Source organism: Neomonachus schauinslandi, chromosome 6 (genome assembly GCF_002201575.2).
Source record: "Neomonachus schauinslandi chromosome 6, ASM220157v2, whole genome shotgun sequence".
NCBI classification, from domain to species: Eukaryota; Metazoa; Chordata; class Mammalia; order Carnivora; family Phocidae; genus Neomonachus; species Neomonachus schauinslandi.
In genome coordinates, this window is record NC_058408.1 from 2,408,137 (window position 1) to 2,423,540 (window position 15,404).

Here is a 15,404-nt window from a genome sequence, read left to right on the forward strand (position 1 = left end):
ACTCGTCCTCTGGACTGGACTAGCTCCTGGGACTCGTCCTCTGGACTGGACTAGCTCCTGGTCCTCTCCCACTGATGTGCAGAGCAGCATGGGTGGCCACTCTCTCTCTCACGTGTTTCTTGTTCAAAGAAACAGAGAACAGGTAAGAAAGTCAAAAGGCTCATGTGATGCCCTGCAGGGGGGCTCTCCTCCTCAAAGACAGTGAGCTCAGCTCCAGGGACCTCAGGACAGGAGCTGGGCTCCCAGGGCCGATGGGCCTGAGACCAACAGCAGAGCAAGGGGGGCCGGGAGGCGGGCGAGGCCCTGATCCTACCCACACTAACTGGGGTCCCGCCTATGAAAATGTACAAATCTCCCCAAATAGCCAAACTCGGGTTTTGTAAGAAAGCGTCCAGGCCAGAGGAAGCAGAACTAAATATCCTTTGGGCAGGCAGCTGGGGTAACAGTTTCCCAGAACTGTGTAAGAGGGGGCTGTAAGGATGTGTTCGGCCGAGGGGCTGCTACCCTCACCCCCACTCTGGGGACAGGGCCACATCCGCCTGACCCAGGGTCAGCTATGCAGCACGGCTGGGTGACCGTGTGGGGCCCAGGAACACCCTGGGACAGGCGGCCATTGGCTGAGCCCCCGCTCCCCTCCCGTGGGCCACGTGTCCTCGGCATGTAGCTGCACCCCGTGTGAGGGATTGGCGTGGTCTGGCAGCCGGCATACTTGAGTCAGGGTAATGGGAAAAACAGGCAGGAAGGAGCACAATTTGTTAAAACGAGCCCATTTTTCACTGGTGTCCTCTGTCCTCCCTCCTCCGTTCTCCGGATGACAGGGAAACGAGAGAAGTAAACTCCATGTTATTAACAATCAGACACGGTCGCTGCTAATCAGGGGTGACAGCTGATCACCCCAAATGGTCCAGCGCTCAGTGCTGGGGCATCTACCTCTGGGGGGGGGGTGTGGCCTTCAGATGTGGATCCAGACTCTTCTGATATCCCGGGAACTCGAGAACACCAAACCCAATCCCTGAACTACCGCGGGAAGCTCTAGCTCGCCGAGCTGGTGGACGCCCAGGCCACCCCCCTTCCCTGGGCTCCGGCAGCTTGGCCGGCCACTCGCTCTCGGGGCCGCTCGCTCTCGGGGGGCCGCTCGCTCTCGGGCAGGGCGGACGGGCGGGGGCGTGTGGAAGAACTGAGGGCCTGGGAGTCAAGGCCATTCTTTTATTTTTCCACTGTTTTATAGGCCTTTTCTCAGAATTTGAAAGTTTTTCTAATTTAAAGCAGCATAATGGGTTTAGGAAGTTAAAACTTTGAAATAATTTTGAAAATCATTATTTTCTGCCATCACTTTACATAAAATGATTTCTAGCGACTGGACAAGTTCCTGACTGCATCCCACAGCTCTTCCTCCACAGACCCACTGCAGAACTAGCCGGTACCAGGCACGTGGCTGTATTCGTGGGGGCCGCACCCACAGCATCTGTGCTCACCCGCCTGGAGGCTCTCAGCCTCTTGCGGTGACGCGGAGGACGTGGTTTTTCTGTGCTCAGAGCCACACACGCACGGTGGGGGCATTCTCTCTGACCGTCACCGTGAGTCAGGGGCAGGGAGGGGCCACGCCCGAAGGCTTAAGCAGAGCAGGTGACAGACAATAAAAGGCCCCAAAGAACCGTTACAGACCGCTGTCTACTAAAGAAAGCCCGCATAACCCTCAAAAATGAGGATTTGGTTATTATTTCAATGGAAACAAAATTCTGAGGAGCTCGTGCGGGACGCGGCCTCCCGCGTGCACACAGAGCCCCGGACCTTCCAGAGGAAGGGAGGGAGAGAAAGAGCAGCTCCCGGGGAGGACCGTGTCACAGGGCCGCTGGGGCAGCAAGGACGGACAGACGGAGGAGGCGACGGATGGACGGAGGAGGGGGTGGACAGGCAGAGAAGGAGACACAGACCTGAGAGATGGAAACTCAAAGCTAAAGCAAAGAAAAACCCACAGAAAATGGTCCTTTTACCTTCCACAGGGGACAAGGGAATATGAAATGCTAAAAGAAAACAAACAAAAACAAAAGTAAACCATGAAAAGTCAAATTAATGTCTCAAGACTCAAAACAAAACTTACAGCAAGCTGGAAAATGAAAAGGTAGTGGCAAAACTCAGGTCTGATAGAGAAGAGTCCCTCCCCCGAACCCCCACCCCCAGCAGCAATTTCAGAAAGGGCCGCCGGCCCACCCCAGGGCCCTTCCCAGATTCCCAAGACCCATGCTGGGGGTTGAGGATACTGACTGGGGACCAGCGGCAAGTTCCAGACCAAGGACAGGGCTGGGAAGACCCGTGACCAGCCCACCCAAGTTCCGGGTAAGCGGCAGCAGCAGGGGGGCCTCTGGGCCCCAAACCTGCCCCCATCCACCTAGCTCTGCTGCACGGTCACTCGGACGTCCCGCCGAGGGCCCGCACATGCTCCCCACACACCCTGGGGCACAGACGAAGCCCACTGGAGAAGGTGAAGGGGGCATCTACTGCCGCCAGAGCCTGCCGCGGCGGGGAATGTTCCTCCGTGTGGTTGTTCCTACAACAGGCTCTGAGTTCCTGGACTCAGGCCCAGGCACCGGCAAGGCCTCCTGGTCCCTGTACCTGGAAGAGCCGCACGCGCATGACAGGGCAGACTAAGCAGCACTGATAGGAAGCGGCATGTGGGCACGTGGCTGCGCCCCCGCCCCGGCCGCTGCCCCCCGCCCCCCCGACTCACTGCTCTGCGAAGAGCTTTTGGGCTTCCCGATGTACTTGAGGATAGGGTTTCGCCTCTTGTCCTCCAAGGCGTCCTTGTCTTTTTTGGAATTGCTGCTCTGCTGAGACAAGAGACACGGGGTTTGGAGAAGGTCCCAATCTGCAGACGCGGCCGCTGGCCCCAAGACTCGCCCCAAACAACTAACTAGAAAGCAGACTCCCGCCTGTTCCTGAGCCACCATGGGTGCTTCCGGCCCGGGTCTGAGCTAGTCTGTGGGTTCTCACGGATGCCCCTGTGATGGGGGGGCTTTCCCAGGCTGCCCCCTTGCAGAGAACCACACCAGAAGATGCTGTCTAGATAGCTCTGTCACCTTCTTGGTCTTCGGGAAGAAGGGCAGCCACTTGTCCTTGTCAGTAGCTGCTTGGGTCTTTTCAGCCGTGCCGGAAGGCCGTGCCTCTCGGAGACGGAGCCCGGCGTGGCTCATGTAGGTATTGAGGACGAAGTCCATGGGGGTGCTGCGAGAGAGGGGCGGGCGTGGGCCATCAGAGCGCTCGAGCTGTCCCCACCACCCAGGCGGTGGTCCCCGAGCAGCAGCGGCCTGGACCCCACGACCCCGCTGTGACCAGGGCTACACTCAGACCGTGATCCCCGATGCTACGGGCCCCCCTGTGACTGGAGGATGGCCGGCACACCGCACACTCACTCACCTCCTGTCCTCCTCGTACTTGGACCTGGAACAAAAGAAAGGACAGATGACTCGCACTGTGGGGCACAGGTGTGTCCATCACACACACATGGAGGATGGGGGCCGTGGGGGAGGGAGGCCGGGCCTCGACTCTTGGTCTCAGCTCTGAGCCAGCGTGGGGCCCAGGAGGTGAAAGCCCTCACTCCTGTGGGGGCCTCCGCACAGCGACGGTGATGTCCTTCCAGCTAAAAGGAAGGGGATGCGGCAAACACGGCCTCGGGAGGTATTATGGAGGAAGGGGCTTGCGCCGCGCCCCGCTGAAGGACGACAGAAGGTCGCACCCTGAGACCGGATCCAGGGGAGCCTATTTACCAGGCAAATGGTAAGAGCAACGGACGCTAGAGGGTGCGCTACCAGCCAGGCACCACTCGACACGTATTAACTCGTTGAGTTCTCAAACCGCACGAGCAGATACCAGATCTTGTGAGACCGAAGCTTCCCTGCTTCACCCCATCACAAGCGGGTGCCCATGCTGCCGGTGATAATGCCATGTGACTCTTGGGCGTGAGGACCTCAGAACAAGCACAGGCTGGTGTTGTGCTCACCCTTGGAGCGGTCAGGCTGATTCTTGCCATCAGACCGCTAGGGAAACTGAGGCCCAGAAAGGTCCAAGGCTTGGCTGAAGGCCAGGGGGCTGTTTCCAAGAATATGCCCCCCGTGTGCCCTGATCCGCTGCAGGACCGTCCCTGAGGCTGCGTCCCGGGATCTCCAGGGTGCGGTCTGACACGGAGCCCCGACTGGCTACCGCGAACTGCCCTGCACACAGCCACCCGGTCTCGGCTGATGGCACCTGGTCTTTCCAGCGGCTCAGGCACGAACTGCAGAGTCTTCCCTGACTTTTCTCTCTCCCACAATCCACACTCAGTTTTTAGGAAATGCCTGTTTGCTTGACCATCAAAATACCCCTGGGACTGACCACTTTTCACTGCATCCTTCGTCCCAACCCCTACCACGTGGGTTCCCGTGCAACCCCTCGCCTGGGACCCTCCCTTGCTCCCCACCACCCTCCACCCACAGCCCAGCCCCACTCCCGGCTCCCCTTCTGTCCGTCTGTCCGTCCATACAAGCATTCTCAGGCTCTGTGGCCGCCCTCCCGTCACCTCTGAGGTCAGCACAGACCTTCTCGACATGCTCTGGCCAAGCTGCCCTCCGCTGCCCCCAAATGCCAAGCAGGCGCCTACCCTGCCCTGCTGCCCTCTGCCTGGGATGCTCTTCCCCCAGATGTCAGCGAGGGCAACGGCCCCACTTCCTTCAGGTGCTCTAGCGTTACTCTCTGGATGCGGCTCGCCCTGACACCGCTATTTAAATCTGCCACGCACCAGCTCTGTGCTCCGGACCCCTTCCTTCGGCCTGCTGTCTCCCCCTCATTTCGAACATGTTACAGATCTTGCTTATTTATCAAACGCTGCTTTCTCTTCCTGCTACAATGTCAGCACCACGGGAACTGCTGTTTTGCTCACGAACACATCCCAGGAGCCTAGAACAGACTCCATAAATCTCGCTGCATGGAATGGCAACATGAAGACTCCGAAGACGTCCTGTCCGCTTTTGTCATTTTATAGCTGAGACCAAGGTCACACACGACCGAAGCCTGACGTGCCCAAAGTCACGTGGGTGACGCTGGGAGGACGGGCCGCGACTTCCTTCCTCGGAGAGTTAGGTGTCTTCTGATGCCATCAGTTAAATACGGCCCACCCTCCGTCTCCAGCTCATCTGCCTCCTGAAGGCAGCACTCACAGCAGACCTGTGGCGTGGCCCTCCCGCTGGTGTCCACGGGACATCCAGGCAGGAGGCAGGGTGGGCGGGAAGAGGGCTCGGACGGGAGCAGAAGCTCCTAACGCCCGAGTCCTCGTGGGCAGCCCCGGACCCTGCACCTCGCGTGGAGTGCGCACTCTCCCCATCCTTCAGCGGAAGGAGGGCCGGCAGGCATGGAGGGGAGACGTCGGAGAACAGACCCACGAACACTCGCATCTGTTCTGCACTCACAGAATGTCTGCCAGGGCGGCCAGCTGCTTCTCGGCCACTTGGCGTTCTCGGACAGGGTCCCCGTCCAGGTCCAGCAGGTCATTCTCTCCATACAGACTGCCAAGCCCCAGGGTGCGCTTTGTTCTGAGCCAGAGAGAGAGACGAACGTACAGAGGTGCCCAGCAGAGGCCCAGAAGGAGCGAGGCGCGTGCGCACGCATGGGAGACACGGGGCCAGCAGGCGGGCAGGCAGGGGCGGCGGGTCAGCACCTGTAGTCCTGGATCTGCTCCTGGATCTCGGGCATGGCCGCCTCCTGAGCGTCACGGAGCACGGCGCGGACGTCCTCACAGCTGCGCAGACGCAAGTCTGGAGGGAACCCAGGGAAGACACAAACGGGGTGTCGGGAGGCGGGGGCCGCGCCTGCGGAGCCCCCTGTGGCCTGGAGGGAGGCCGGCTTTCCGCGCTCCTGTGAGCCAAGGGAGGCGGAGGCCTGGACCCAGCCGGTCACTCCTGAATCCCGGACTGGAGCCCTGCCGTCTGGGTCCCAAGGCGAGGACAGGACACCTGGGCGTTCCAGACTCCATGACGTGGAAGGACCTTAAAGCCCTGCCTGCTGTCAGATGTGCCGAGGGCTGCCCTCTGCCGGCACAGCGGTAACCGCTCCTTCTCGGTGGCTGCCCGGCAAGCACCTCACGTGACCCTGGCGGGGTCCTTCCTGTCCCTGCAGCAGCGTCACGTGGGTGAGGACCAGTGTCCGCCAGCTCCGTCCACCCCCGGCCGTGGGACACCTATCCTCCCAAGCTGCCTGGGACCCGCTCCTCAGGCTGACGCCCTCTTACGCCGCCTTCCCTCAGCTTTTCTACTCCCGACCTGAGAGCGAGAGGGAACGGAGCGACCACCCAGCCGGCCGGCTCCTCACTGGACCAGCTGCTCTGGGATCAGTGAGGAACTTACAGAAACAAAAATGCTCCGCAGATCCCGGCCCTGGGGTGGAACGGAGTAGGCCCTGGTTTCTGGATTTTTCAGAGTTCCCTCAGGGATTCTAATGATCGGCCAGGCTTAGGAATCCCTCAAGTCCAACCACCCCTTGGTACAGACGGCCCTGCAGGGCCCAGGAAGGCCCCGGGGACGACTGGCGGAAACGAGCGCATGTCTCACGGGGTCACAAGCTCCCCGGGCAGGGCCTGTCCCATGGTTGCTTGTCCGCCAGCCACCTCCCCCTCCTAGAGGAAGGGGTGCCCAAAGACGGGCTACGCGCCCTCTGCTCTGGCGTCTCCAGGGCCCAGGACAAGACTAAGTGGCCCATGAGCCGACTTACCAATTTCAGCCTGTAACATCTCTGGGAGCTTCACTCTCAGCGGCTAGAAGAGAGGAGTGGGGGCGGGCGGTGAGACCCATAGCTCAGGGCGCGTGGGAGATGTTGCCCCGCGGCAAGGAAGGCCTCCCAACACCCCCTTGTCTTCTTCTGCGACACCTGCTGCCCGTCCTCCCTGCTCTCTCCTTGTAAGCCTTCACACGAAGTTACGGCGTTTGAGAAATGGAATCTGAAGCCACAGGGCCAGCAGGCCATCTTCCGGGGTAGCCCGTGTGGGTTTACGGGTTCCCTACTGCTGCCGACTCCACAGCAACGCAGAAACGTCACTGGGCCCTTTCCTCTGCTCCCCCTGTGGCCGAGTGTCCCAGTAAGCACGGAGCACGAGGACCTGGCAGCGGGGACAGGCTAAGTCCACCACCCCTACAGGGCCACCCCTCCTCCAGACCCACACAACGGGACAGGCATGGAAGTCCTGGGGAGCACAGGACTCATTAATCCCGCGAGCTTACGCTGTGGAACTGAAAGTCACTTGGGCATTAGCCTAGCTGGTCAGACTGCAGGCCCACAATGCCATGTGGGCGTGCACCTCCGCGGCCCTGTCCACACGCACAGCGCTCCTCTGCCCGCACACTCCAGGCCTCCTCCCTGCGAACCCTGCTTTGGGCAGGATCCCCAAGGGCGCTGAGTGTCAGAACCCTGGCTCCTCATCTGGCTCACTGATCTCCACCACCATCGGGGGTCTCTGTGCCTCTGCTGCTTCGTCCCCCGATGGGCGGGCAGGGAGGGCTGGGGGGAGCCAGCACTGGTCCAGGGGGCAGGCAATGTGCCTTCTACCTGGCACACGTGGAACGAAGGGGCCAGGTCAGGGGCTCAAGGTTGACAGCAGGGCCGCGAACAGGACCCAGGAGCCCTCAGCCCCGACTTCTCAAAAACCTGTCTCCATCCGGCCTAAATGTGTGGCTTCATTCTCCCTCTGCTCCCGAGTGGCCCCAAGAATCCAATAAAACTGTAATTCAATCCGTGACTGCCTTACCGCATTTTTCTCTAGGAAAATATTCCAGATGTCTTTTCCTAAGCCACGGGAATCCTTGGGGTTTGTCTGCTGATAAACTTCTGTGCACAGGTAAAAAAGCTAGGAGAAGAGAGAAAATGGGTTAGAGCAGCGGTTCCCCACGTCTCCACTCCACGGAGCAGGATTCTGACCCCAGGGGACAACAGGTGGTGCCTGGAGCCATCTGTGACCCTTCTCGGGAGAGGTGCTGGGGCACCTGGCGGGCGCAGTCTTGTGACCCGGCTGAGAACGGAGGATGCACACGACAGCCCCCAGCAAGCAATCCTACAGCTCAACATGGCCACGCGGAGGCTGAGAAGCCCTGGCTTCGAGTTTCCGAACCCTCCGGTAAATCAGCGCCAGCCTCAGCCCGGCAGCTTCCAGCACAAGCACCCTGGACTCTGCGTCCCCCGACACCTGAGCCTTTGCCTCGTACTTGTTTGTATCTTGTTTTCTAAGGGTTCGTGTCAAGTGCTCAGTGGGCACCTCAGTGGGCACCTGCTGGGCGCATGATGTTGACCCTGGCTCCCAATGGCGGTCAGCCCTGCAGGAAAACAGTGGTCTGGGTCTTGTGAGGGACACAACATCCTCCTCTCTTGTCCATCTTTTCCTCTGAGCCCAGAGCAGCATGAGAAAAGCTGCTGAGGCTGGTGGCCCTGAGCCCCGTCCCTGCACACACCACCCCATCACCTTTGTCACCTTGCCCCTCTGCTGAGCCTCCCCACGGTAACGTCGCGGGTCTGCAATCCCCAGCGTTGCCCTAGAGAGACCGTGTCCTCCGAGTGGACCGAGAAGCGTGGCAGGGGTCCCGGCCCTGCTCCTCCCCACATCACATGCAGTCCCTCCTGCTAATCTTGCAATTCTCGGCTCTGTCTCCGTCCCTGAGCCACCTGCCGCTGCCCGCGGATCCGACTTCTCTCAAGAGCAGAAGCGAGGGCCTCAGTCAAGATGACGCCCCTGACTTACCAGCGGGCTGGGGTCGGCCTGAGAGAAGATGTAGCGCAGGAAAACGCCCAAGTGAGCTGGCCGTGCCTTCAGCTTCTCAAGGTCCTGGAAGATGATGTCGCTCTGCAGGGCAGAAGGGTGGGGGCAGCTGCCGTGCGTGGACGCAGGGCACAGTAGCGTGGCCTGCTGCAGCTTGGCCCCCATGGCCCCCGCCGGCCCGGGCTGACAAGCTGCGGCGCCCACCCCGCGCCCCTTCACGGCCGTGGCAGCTCTGACTGCTTCCAGTCAACAGCAGCTGGTGTGACCGTGACGAAAGGAGAAAGCCAGGAAACCGTTACCTCGTTGTTGAAATAACCCGGGTCATAATCTTCCTCTGGGCCAATAATTAAAGGCTTCGGGCTTTGGTCTGCGCCCTGGGGAGAGAGGCCGGTCGCAGGGAGGAGAAGTTAGGGGACAGGCGTCCAAGCCCTCCACGACACGCGTGTGGGGACGGCGCAGCAGGGAGGACCACACGGGTCTGGCGAGCGCTGGCATCTCCCCACCTCCCCCAAATCTCAGAGGCAAGAACCACGATTTCCACTTGTGGAAGTCAAGTGCTCCCGGGCGGGGCCGCCGGGGCACGTGTGCTCAGGCATGGGAAGCGAGAGAAGGCGTGCTCTTCCTGTTTGTGAAAGCTCTGGGGGGCGGTGGCTCCCGGGGGACGGCGGGCTGGGGCTCTCTGTCCCCTCGGCAGCCACGCCCGCGCCCACCACGGCGTGCACCAGCGCCTGCAGGTACCGGTCTCTGTCACAGGACAGCTCGGGGCCTCTCTCTGCCTCCCGGAGGCAGACGACGGAGGGGATGGAGCTGACCTCTCCCCAGCACGACCTGCTCAAGGGTCTCCGGTGGATCTCCATGACCGGTCTCAAATCCAGGCTTCTCGGTGTGGTTTTCTTCCTCGTGCCAATTTCACTAAAGACCTAAGCCCACCTGGTGTGCTGATATTAGGAATGATGACAGTGTTTTTGTGCTGCACAGGCCTTCCAGATGCTTCCCTGGACAAGCTTCCTCCTGGAGGTTCCTTGGGCTTTCAGACCTTTTCTCCCAACTACGTTTTCCACTCAGTGCAATCTACCTCATTTCCAGGGATGCGCCAAGAAGGGCCCTGCTCTGGAGCCCACCTGGATCCCTCACGCCCACTCTCTTCCAGGCCTCAGATGCCTCCCACCCTCGCTCGCTCAAGCGGCTTCACCTGACGGCACCTCCCGGGTGTCCCTCACTCCTCCTGTTCTCCTGGATATTGGTGGACCCTCCGCTCAGCGCGACACACACAGAACCCAAGACCCAGAAGGCATGTCAGAGTCTGGCACTCACTGGCAAATGAAAAAGTGAGGCCCGCAGAGGCTGAACGCAGAGGCAGGCCACATCCCGGGCCTCCCCCGTCCCGTGACACCGTGGGGCCCCCAGGGGACACTAGATGGCCACTTGTGGCTCTACTTGGCTCTCGGGTGAAACCTGGAAACACCAGGTTTTTGCTTGTTGTGAGCGGGAGTCTTCACAAATACGCAGTTTTTCTCATTACAGAAAGCAGAAAATGCTCATTATTAAACAAAAATAGACGTTGTACAGTGATGCAACAGAAAGTAAGAGTTTCCAAAGGTTCCACCTGCTGCTGCTGAGCCCGGACGGTCCCCCCGGCCCCGCCCCCATCAGCACACATTATGACTCAGAAACTGGGGCCCTGCTGAGGCCGCTCCTTCCGTTCAAAGGTAACAACCTCAACAATTCTCAGAGGACGGGAGAAAGGACCCCCACGACCAAGCTACTCCACACCTGCTCCCATCAGCCGCCCGAGGAGCCCTCGCTCCAGAGCAGGATGTGCCCGGGCCACGACCCCGCAGCACCCCAGGGAGGGCCGGTGGCCGGTGAACGCTAAAAAACGCTGTTTTTCAAAACCAGGAGCTCTCGCCGTGTTGCTCACACGCAGTGACCCAGCTTCTGGCTCCACAACGTCAGGCAAATCCCCTCAACAGCTGGAGTCCCTGCACTGAGCCCAAAACGCTCCTCCTGACGCCCGCCTGCACCTAGTCTACCCCCTGTAGGCAGGGGTGTCCACACCAGGCTTTCAGGACCGTGGGGCCACAGGGAAGCGCCCTGGAGGGCAGACACGGCTGGGGCCGGTCCCAGGGTAGCTGAGCTTTTATTTGGTTCCTATATTAGCGTGCCAAATGTAAGATTTTGCGTAAGACAAAGGATTTTGCTAAAGAAAGAGAAAACTGAACATGAGTATTCTGGAGACACCAAACAAACCTATCTGCCATTCCACACAGACGCTCTCTGCTCCTCCACATCCCTTCTCGTCCCTTCCCTGTGGAGGTGTTCACGTGTCCTCACACGGAGCCCATTCAAGTGACTGTTCATACCACGTTCTTCCCTCACTTTCGTTCTCTAGACAAAGTCTCCCTTAAAGGGGGTTTAGCCTGAGTATTCCTGGCCGGGCCTGGGGAAGCTGGTTCTGGAGGAGGGGAGGGAGAACTGCAGGGGGCTCTGGGCCCCTCACCTGGTCGCTGGTGCTGGGCACTGCTGCGTCTGAGCCCTGCTGCCGGTGGTGCTGGGCCAGCCGGGCCATGATCACAGGCGAGGTTCGGGGACTGTCCGGCCCAGGGTCCGACAGCGCCGAGTTCCGATTCATCAGCGCCTGGAGGAAGAGAGCCCATCCAGAAAGTGCCCCTCAGCTGGCCTGGTAATGCCCACGCCCGGGGGCGCACGCACGCACGCCCGGGGCTACGCAGAGCCCTTGGCTGCGTGGCACCCTGCTCGGTGCTCAAGATGGTGCTCTGAGGCAGATCCACTCCCTTCCCGCCCTTCACACAAGGAAACAACCACTCGGGACGGGTCTCGAGACTTGCTCAAGGCCGGGAACCCAGTGCTGGGGTATTCCCTGGACGCAGCCCGGGCACCTGAGCCCAGCCCGCAGCCGTCCCCTCTACGCCAGGCCACCTCCCAGACAACCAGCCCTCAGGATACGTCGACTCTGGGTCACCGAAGACCCTCCGCCCCTTCTTGGGGTCTTTCCCACAGATGGATCCCTGCACATACGCTCACCGTCCCCCACGGACAGGCGGCAGCAGTAAGGAAATGCAATTCCAACTATTATTTAAAGTTAGAGTTCAAGCGTATTAATTAGCCTGGCTGAGCAGATATCCGACTGACGGCGTTACGACTTCTTCCGTCCTGTCATCCTTCTACTTTGCAATTTTATATTTGCAGCTTCTACGTGCAGGCAGACAATAGCTGGAAGGGAACGTGAGGCCGAAAGCTGAAATGCTTCTGACCCTCCAGGAAAGACGAGCTGTTCAAGTGAGATCTGTGAGGGAGCGAGAGAGGCTGCCGCCCCGACTCGGCTGGCTCCGTGCGTGCATCTAAGACGGCGTGGCCGCAGCCGAAGTCCTGTGTGTGTGGCCGAGACCGAGGCTCTGCTCCCCCGCGCCCAGAGGCTCAAGCCGTTCGCACGGCTGTCTCCGCCCGGCTCGCTACAGAACGGAGCGGTGGTAAAGCAGACGCTGGGTCTGACGGTCCTGCACGCAGCGCAGAGTGACTAAAACCCCGGGAGCTGGAAGTGTGGCTGAAGCGCACCCGCGGCAGGTCGGAGGCCGCGGCACAACCGGCCACGGCAGGACCTCTCGGCGCCTGGACAGGGGACGCCGACCGGGGTTTGAGACGGGGCTGGCCCCTGCGGGCACTCACCTCACTGAGGGAGGGGAAGCGCTCTGTCCCAGAGTCCCAGCCGCTGTCCCCCTCCTGGGAATCCAGAGACAGCTGGCCTGGGGAGCAAACAGTTTACACAGGAGGTGGCGCCGTGGCCTGGGGGCCTGCGTGCGGGGCAGGAAGGCGAAGCCGCCACCTTCCCTCCTTCCCTGGTTTCCCTCAGGTCAGACGCTCCACACCCGGCTTTCGCCTCCCTGAGGGCCTGTGCCCGGACCTATCACCTCCTGGAACGAGACTCCACGGCTCTGTCACCGTGAGCCGCACCCTCAACCCGCCCCACCCCTCTTCCGGCTCGACTCACTTCGGGTCACAAGAGCGCCAGGGGCTAGGAGGAGAGCCGGGGTCTGGACCCCCATCACCCCAGTGGCACCCTGGCTCTACGAGGGTGGGAAGCTTACGCCCTCACGGCCCCGTCCCCGTGCGAGGACGCTGCTTTCTCTCCCCATTCGAATGCCTGGAGAGCAGGGACTACAGCCCATCTTTCCCGAATCGGCCCCATGGGGAGGGACAACAGGGAGGAAACCTGGGCTGGGGGTCTGGGGTGAGGGGCACTCACCTTCTGATGCTCTCTGGCTGGCGTCGCCATGCAGGGGGGGTACGTCCTGAAAAAGAAAGGTCAGGAGGGTGGGCACGTTCTGCGAGCCTCTCCTGCACTCAGTCCGTCCTGCAGCCAGCCCTTCCCTCGGTCAGCAGTGTCTGCTCCAAGTAGTGGCTTTTCCTGTCCCGGGCCGCGGGGCTACCGCTTCGTTGGTAGTCTGAGGAGGGCGGTGAGCCCTAACGCCGGAGAGGGAGCCTGGCCCTTAGAGAAAGTCTCCACACTCACTGATTTATCGCCCCGGGCCCCACAGCACCCACTGAGGAGCTGCCCCAGCGGGGCCTGAGGGGAGAGGAGGAGGGGCGGCCTCTGAAGGACTGACCACAGTGACCATGCCCCACGCTCGCGAAGCACGCTTTTCTGGGTCTCACTTAGGCTTTCGGCACTGCTGAGGCCCGAGTGACCAGTGAGCAAACGGGGCCCAGAGACTGTGCGTGACCTGCCCGAGCCGCGCAGCAGGACAACCCAAGCCAGGGTTGGCGCTCAGCCCCGCCGCTCCCAACCGGTGTTTCGGCCTCACCCTGTGGAGCCCGTGAGCACAGCGGCAGGGCAAACACGCACGGCCCGGGAGGGCGGCACGCTTCGGCTCCGACCATAACCCCCGGGTAAGCCCTGGTGGGCTCTCCAGCTCACAGACGAGGACACGGGGCTCCCAGGGCTCAAGCAACTTGCCCCAGAGTCTTAGCGCTAGTGAGCTCAGAACCTGAGTGCCTGCTGGCCACGTGACATGGACGTGCCCTTTGGAAAGTAGAGCAGTTTAAATTTGATTAGCCTGTGGTTCCCAGGCATTCTGATCTGCATGGTCTAAAAAGAAAGTAGAGGATCCTCAAAGAACCTCTACTGGCTTTGGCAAATATGATTCTTGGAGATCTTAGTTTCCGGAGAGTTCCTTCTCATTTGCCCGAAGGGTTACGGCCCGATGGAGACTGGGCAGGATGCCAGGAACAGAGGCCCTGACTGGATCAGGTAAGGGCATCTCCTGCCTGGGGTTTCCCTACAGACCCCGCTCCACGGTGCGGGTCCCTTACCACGCCTAACGTGGGAGGTGCCTGCGGCCTTCGAGGGGACCCACTGCTTGCAGCGCGTGAGGCTCAAGGAGCCGCCAGAGGCACGCTGAGTACAACCGGAGTGGGAACGGCCACACCCCCCGCAGGGAGCAGATAACGAAACTAAGGCCGCGACTGCAGGCTCTCGGAGCGCAAGAAAGGGCCCCCCCAGCGCCCGCACAGTGCTCAGCCCTGTGGCGCCGAGCGAAGAATTGCTGCCCTTTGTTTCTTTGTAAGATACTGAACGCTGACTAGTCGAGGCCCGGCCTGACTCAGGAGGCCTCTGCCCAGGCTCTCCTCCTCGTTCTCCCTGCGGCCACCTGCACGGCGCCCTTCCTGGAGCCAGGCCGTGGCACTCACCGCGAAGCCCCCCGTCTCCTGCTGGATCTTCAGCTGTAGCTGAGTGACACGCCTCCGGGCACCTTCGATCTGCTCTTCCAGCAGGCTGGCGGGGTTCCGGCTGTACACCTCACAGATACGCTGGGGACAGCGAGGACGACAGGGAGGGAAGGGCACAAGGGTGGTTAGTGGAGAACGGACGACTCACCCAGGGGTGAGAACAGGCAGTTACTCCAAAACCAAGAGGAGAGACGGGAGCTCTCTGCCTTCGGGAGATGCACGGGAGCTGGCCGTCACTCAGGAGAACAGAAAGGTGTAGAGAGGGTGAGAAACATCCCGGAAAGCCAACCGGGGCTAGAAGACAGGACACAAAGGCCTGTCCAGTCTGAAGCACCGTCCGAGGCTGGGCGTACGCCTCATCCTAAAGAAATCTCCCTTGGCTCTGGCTCAAGTGTCAGATGTTCACTCTCTGCAGAGTAGGCCACACAGGGAGCTCACACGCAGCACCGAGAGTCCTAGGAGCCCGTTCTGGCCGCAGGTGCTGCTGGGAGCCACTCGGATGCTCACCTGTGTGCACCTGCCCTCACCTGGCGCTCACCCGGTGCGCACGCAGAGCTTGGAGCCTGGGCTTTGCAGTCGGGGAGGCCAGCCTCTGAATTCCGTCCCCCGGGCTCACTGGCTGTGCAGACCTGGCACTGTCCTGCGTCCTCCCAGGTAACGGGGATGTCGGTCCCTGCCCGCCGGGGGGGCAGTGAGGCCCGGACGACACTGCCCGTGAAGCCTTTGCAGGAGGCAGCTACCACTGCACCACAGAAGGAAATGCCCGATAAAGCTGGCTTGTCCCGCAGTTAAATAAAGCTGGGGGGCGCACACTTTCTGGGAGCTCATCGGGCCTCCCTGCTACCCGACGGCCTCTCCAGGCCCGTGGCCTGCGGCCTCTAGTAGGGCT

At 61.0% G+C, this 15,404-nt stretch overlaps 1 protein-coding gene across 3 annotated transcripts in view; it reads right to left on the reverse strand.

Moving 5' to 3' along the window:
- ARHGEF11 (Rho guanine nucleotide exchange factor 11) overlaps positions 1–15,404 on the reverse strand; it is an 84,099-nt gene that overhangs the window by 13,390 nt on the left and 55,305 nt on the right. For 2 of the 3 annotated variants that reach the window (XM_021682074.1, XM_021682077.1), the window contains exons 8-21: positions 14,477–14,596; positions 13,032–13,077; positions 12,455–12,531; positions 11,268–11,405; positions 9,067–9,141; positions 8,750–8,851; positions 7,766–7,864; positions 6,736–6,778; positions 5,687–5,783; positions 5,439–5,561; positions 3,415–3,438; positions 3,078–3,222; positions 2,729–2,828; positions 1,995–2,024 (exon numbers count right to left, since the gene is read on the reverse strand). In XM_021682074.1, coding sequence (XP_021537749.1) covers positions 1,995–2,024; positions 2,729–2,828; positions 3,078–3,222; positions 3,415–3,438; positions 5,439–5,561; positions 5,687–5,783; positions 6,736–6,778; positions 7,766–7,864; positions 8,750–8,851; positions 9,067–9,141; positions 11,268–11,405; positions 12,455–12,531; positions 13,032–13,077; positions 14,477–14,596 — 1,219 coding nt within the window. The remainder of the gene's footprint in view (positions 1–1,994; positions 2,025–2,728; positions 2,829–3,077; positions 3,223–3,414; positions 3,439–5,438; positions 5,562–5,686; positions 5,784–6,735; positions 6,779–7,765; positions 7,865–8,749; positions 8,852–9,066; positions 9,142–11,267; positions 11,406–12,454; positions 12,532–13,031; positions 13,078–14,476; positions 14,597–15,404) is intronic. The other variant, XM_021682078.1, reaches the window with a different exon arrangement.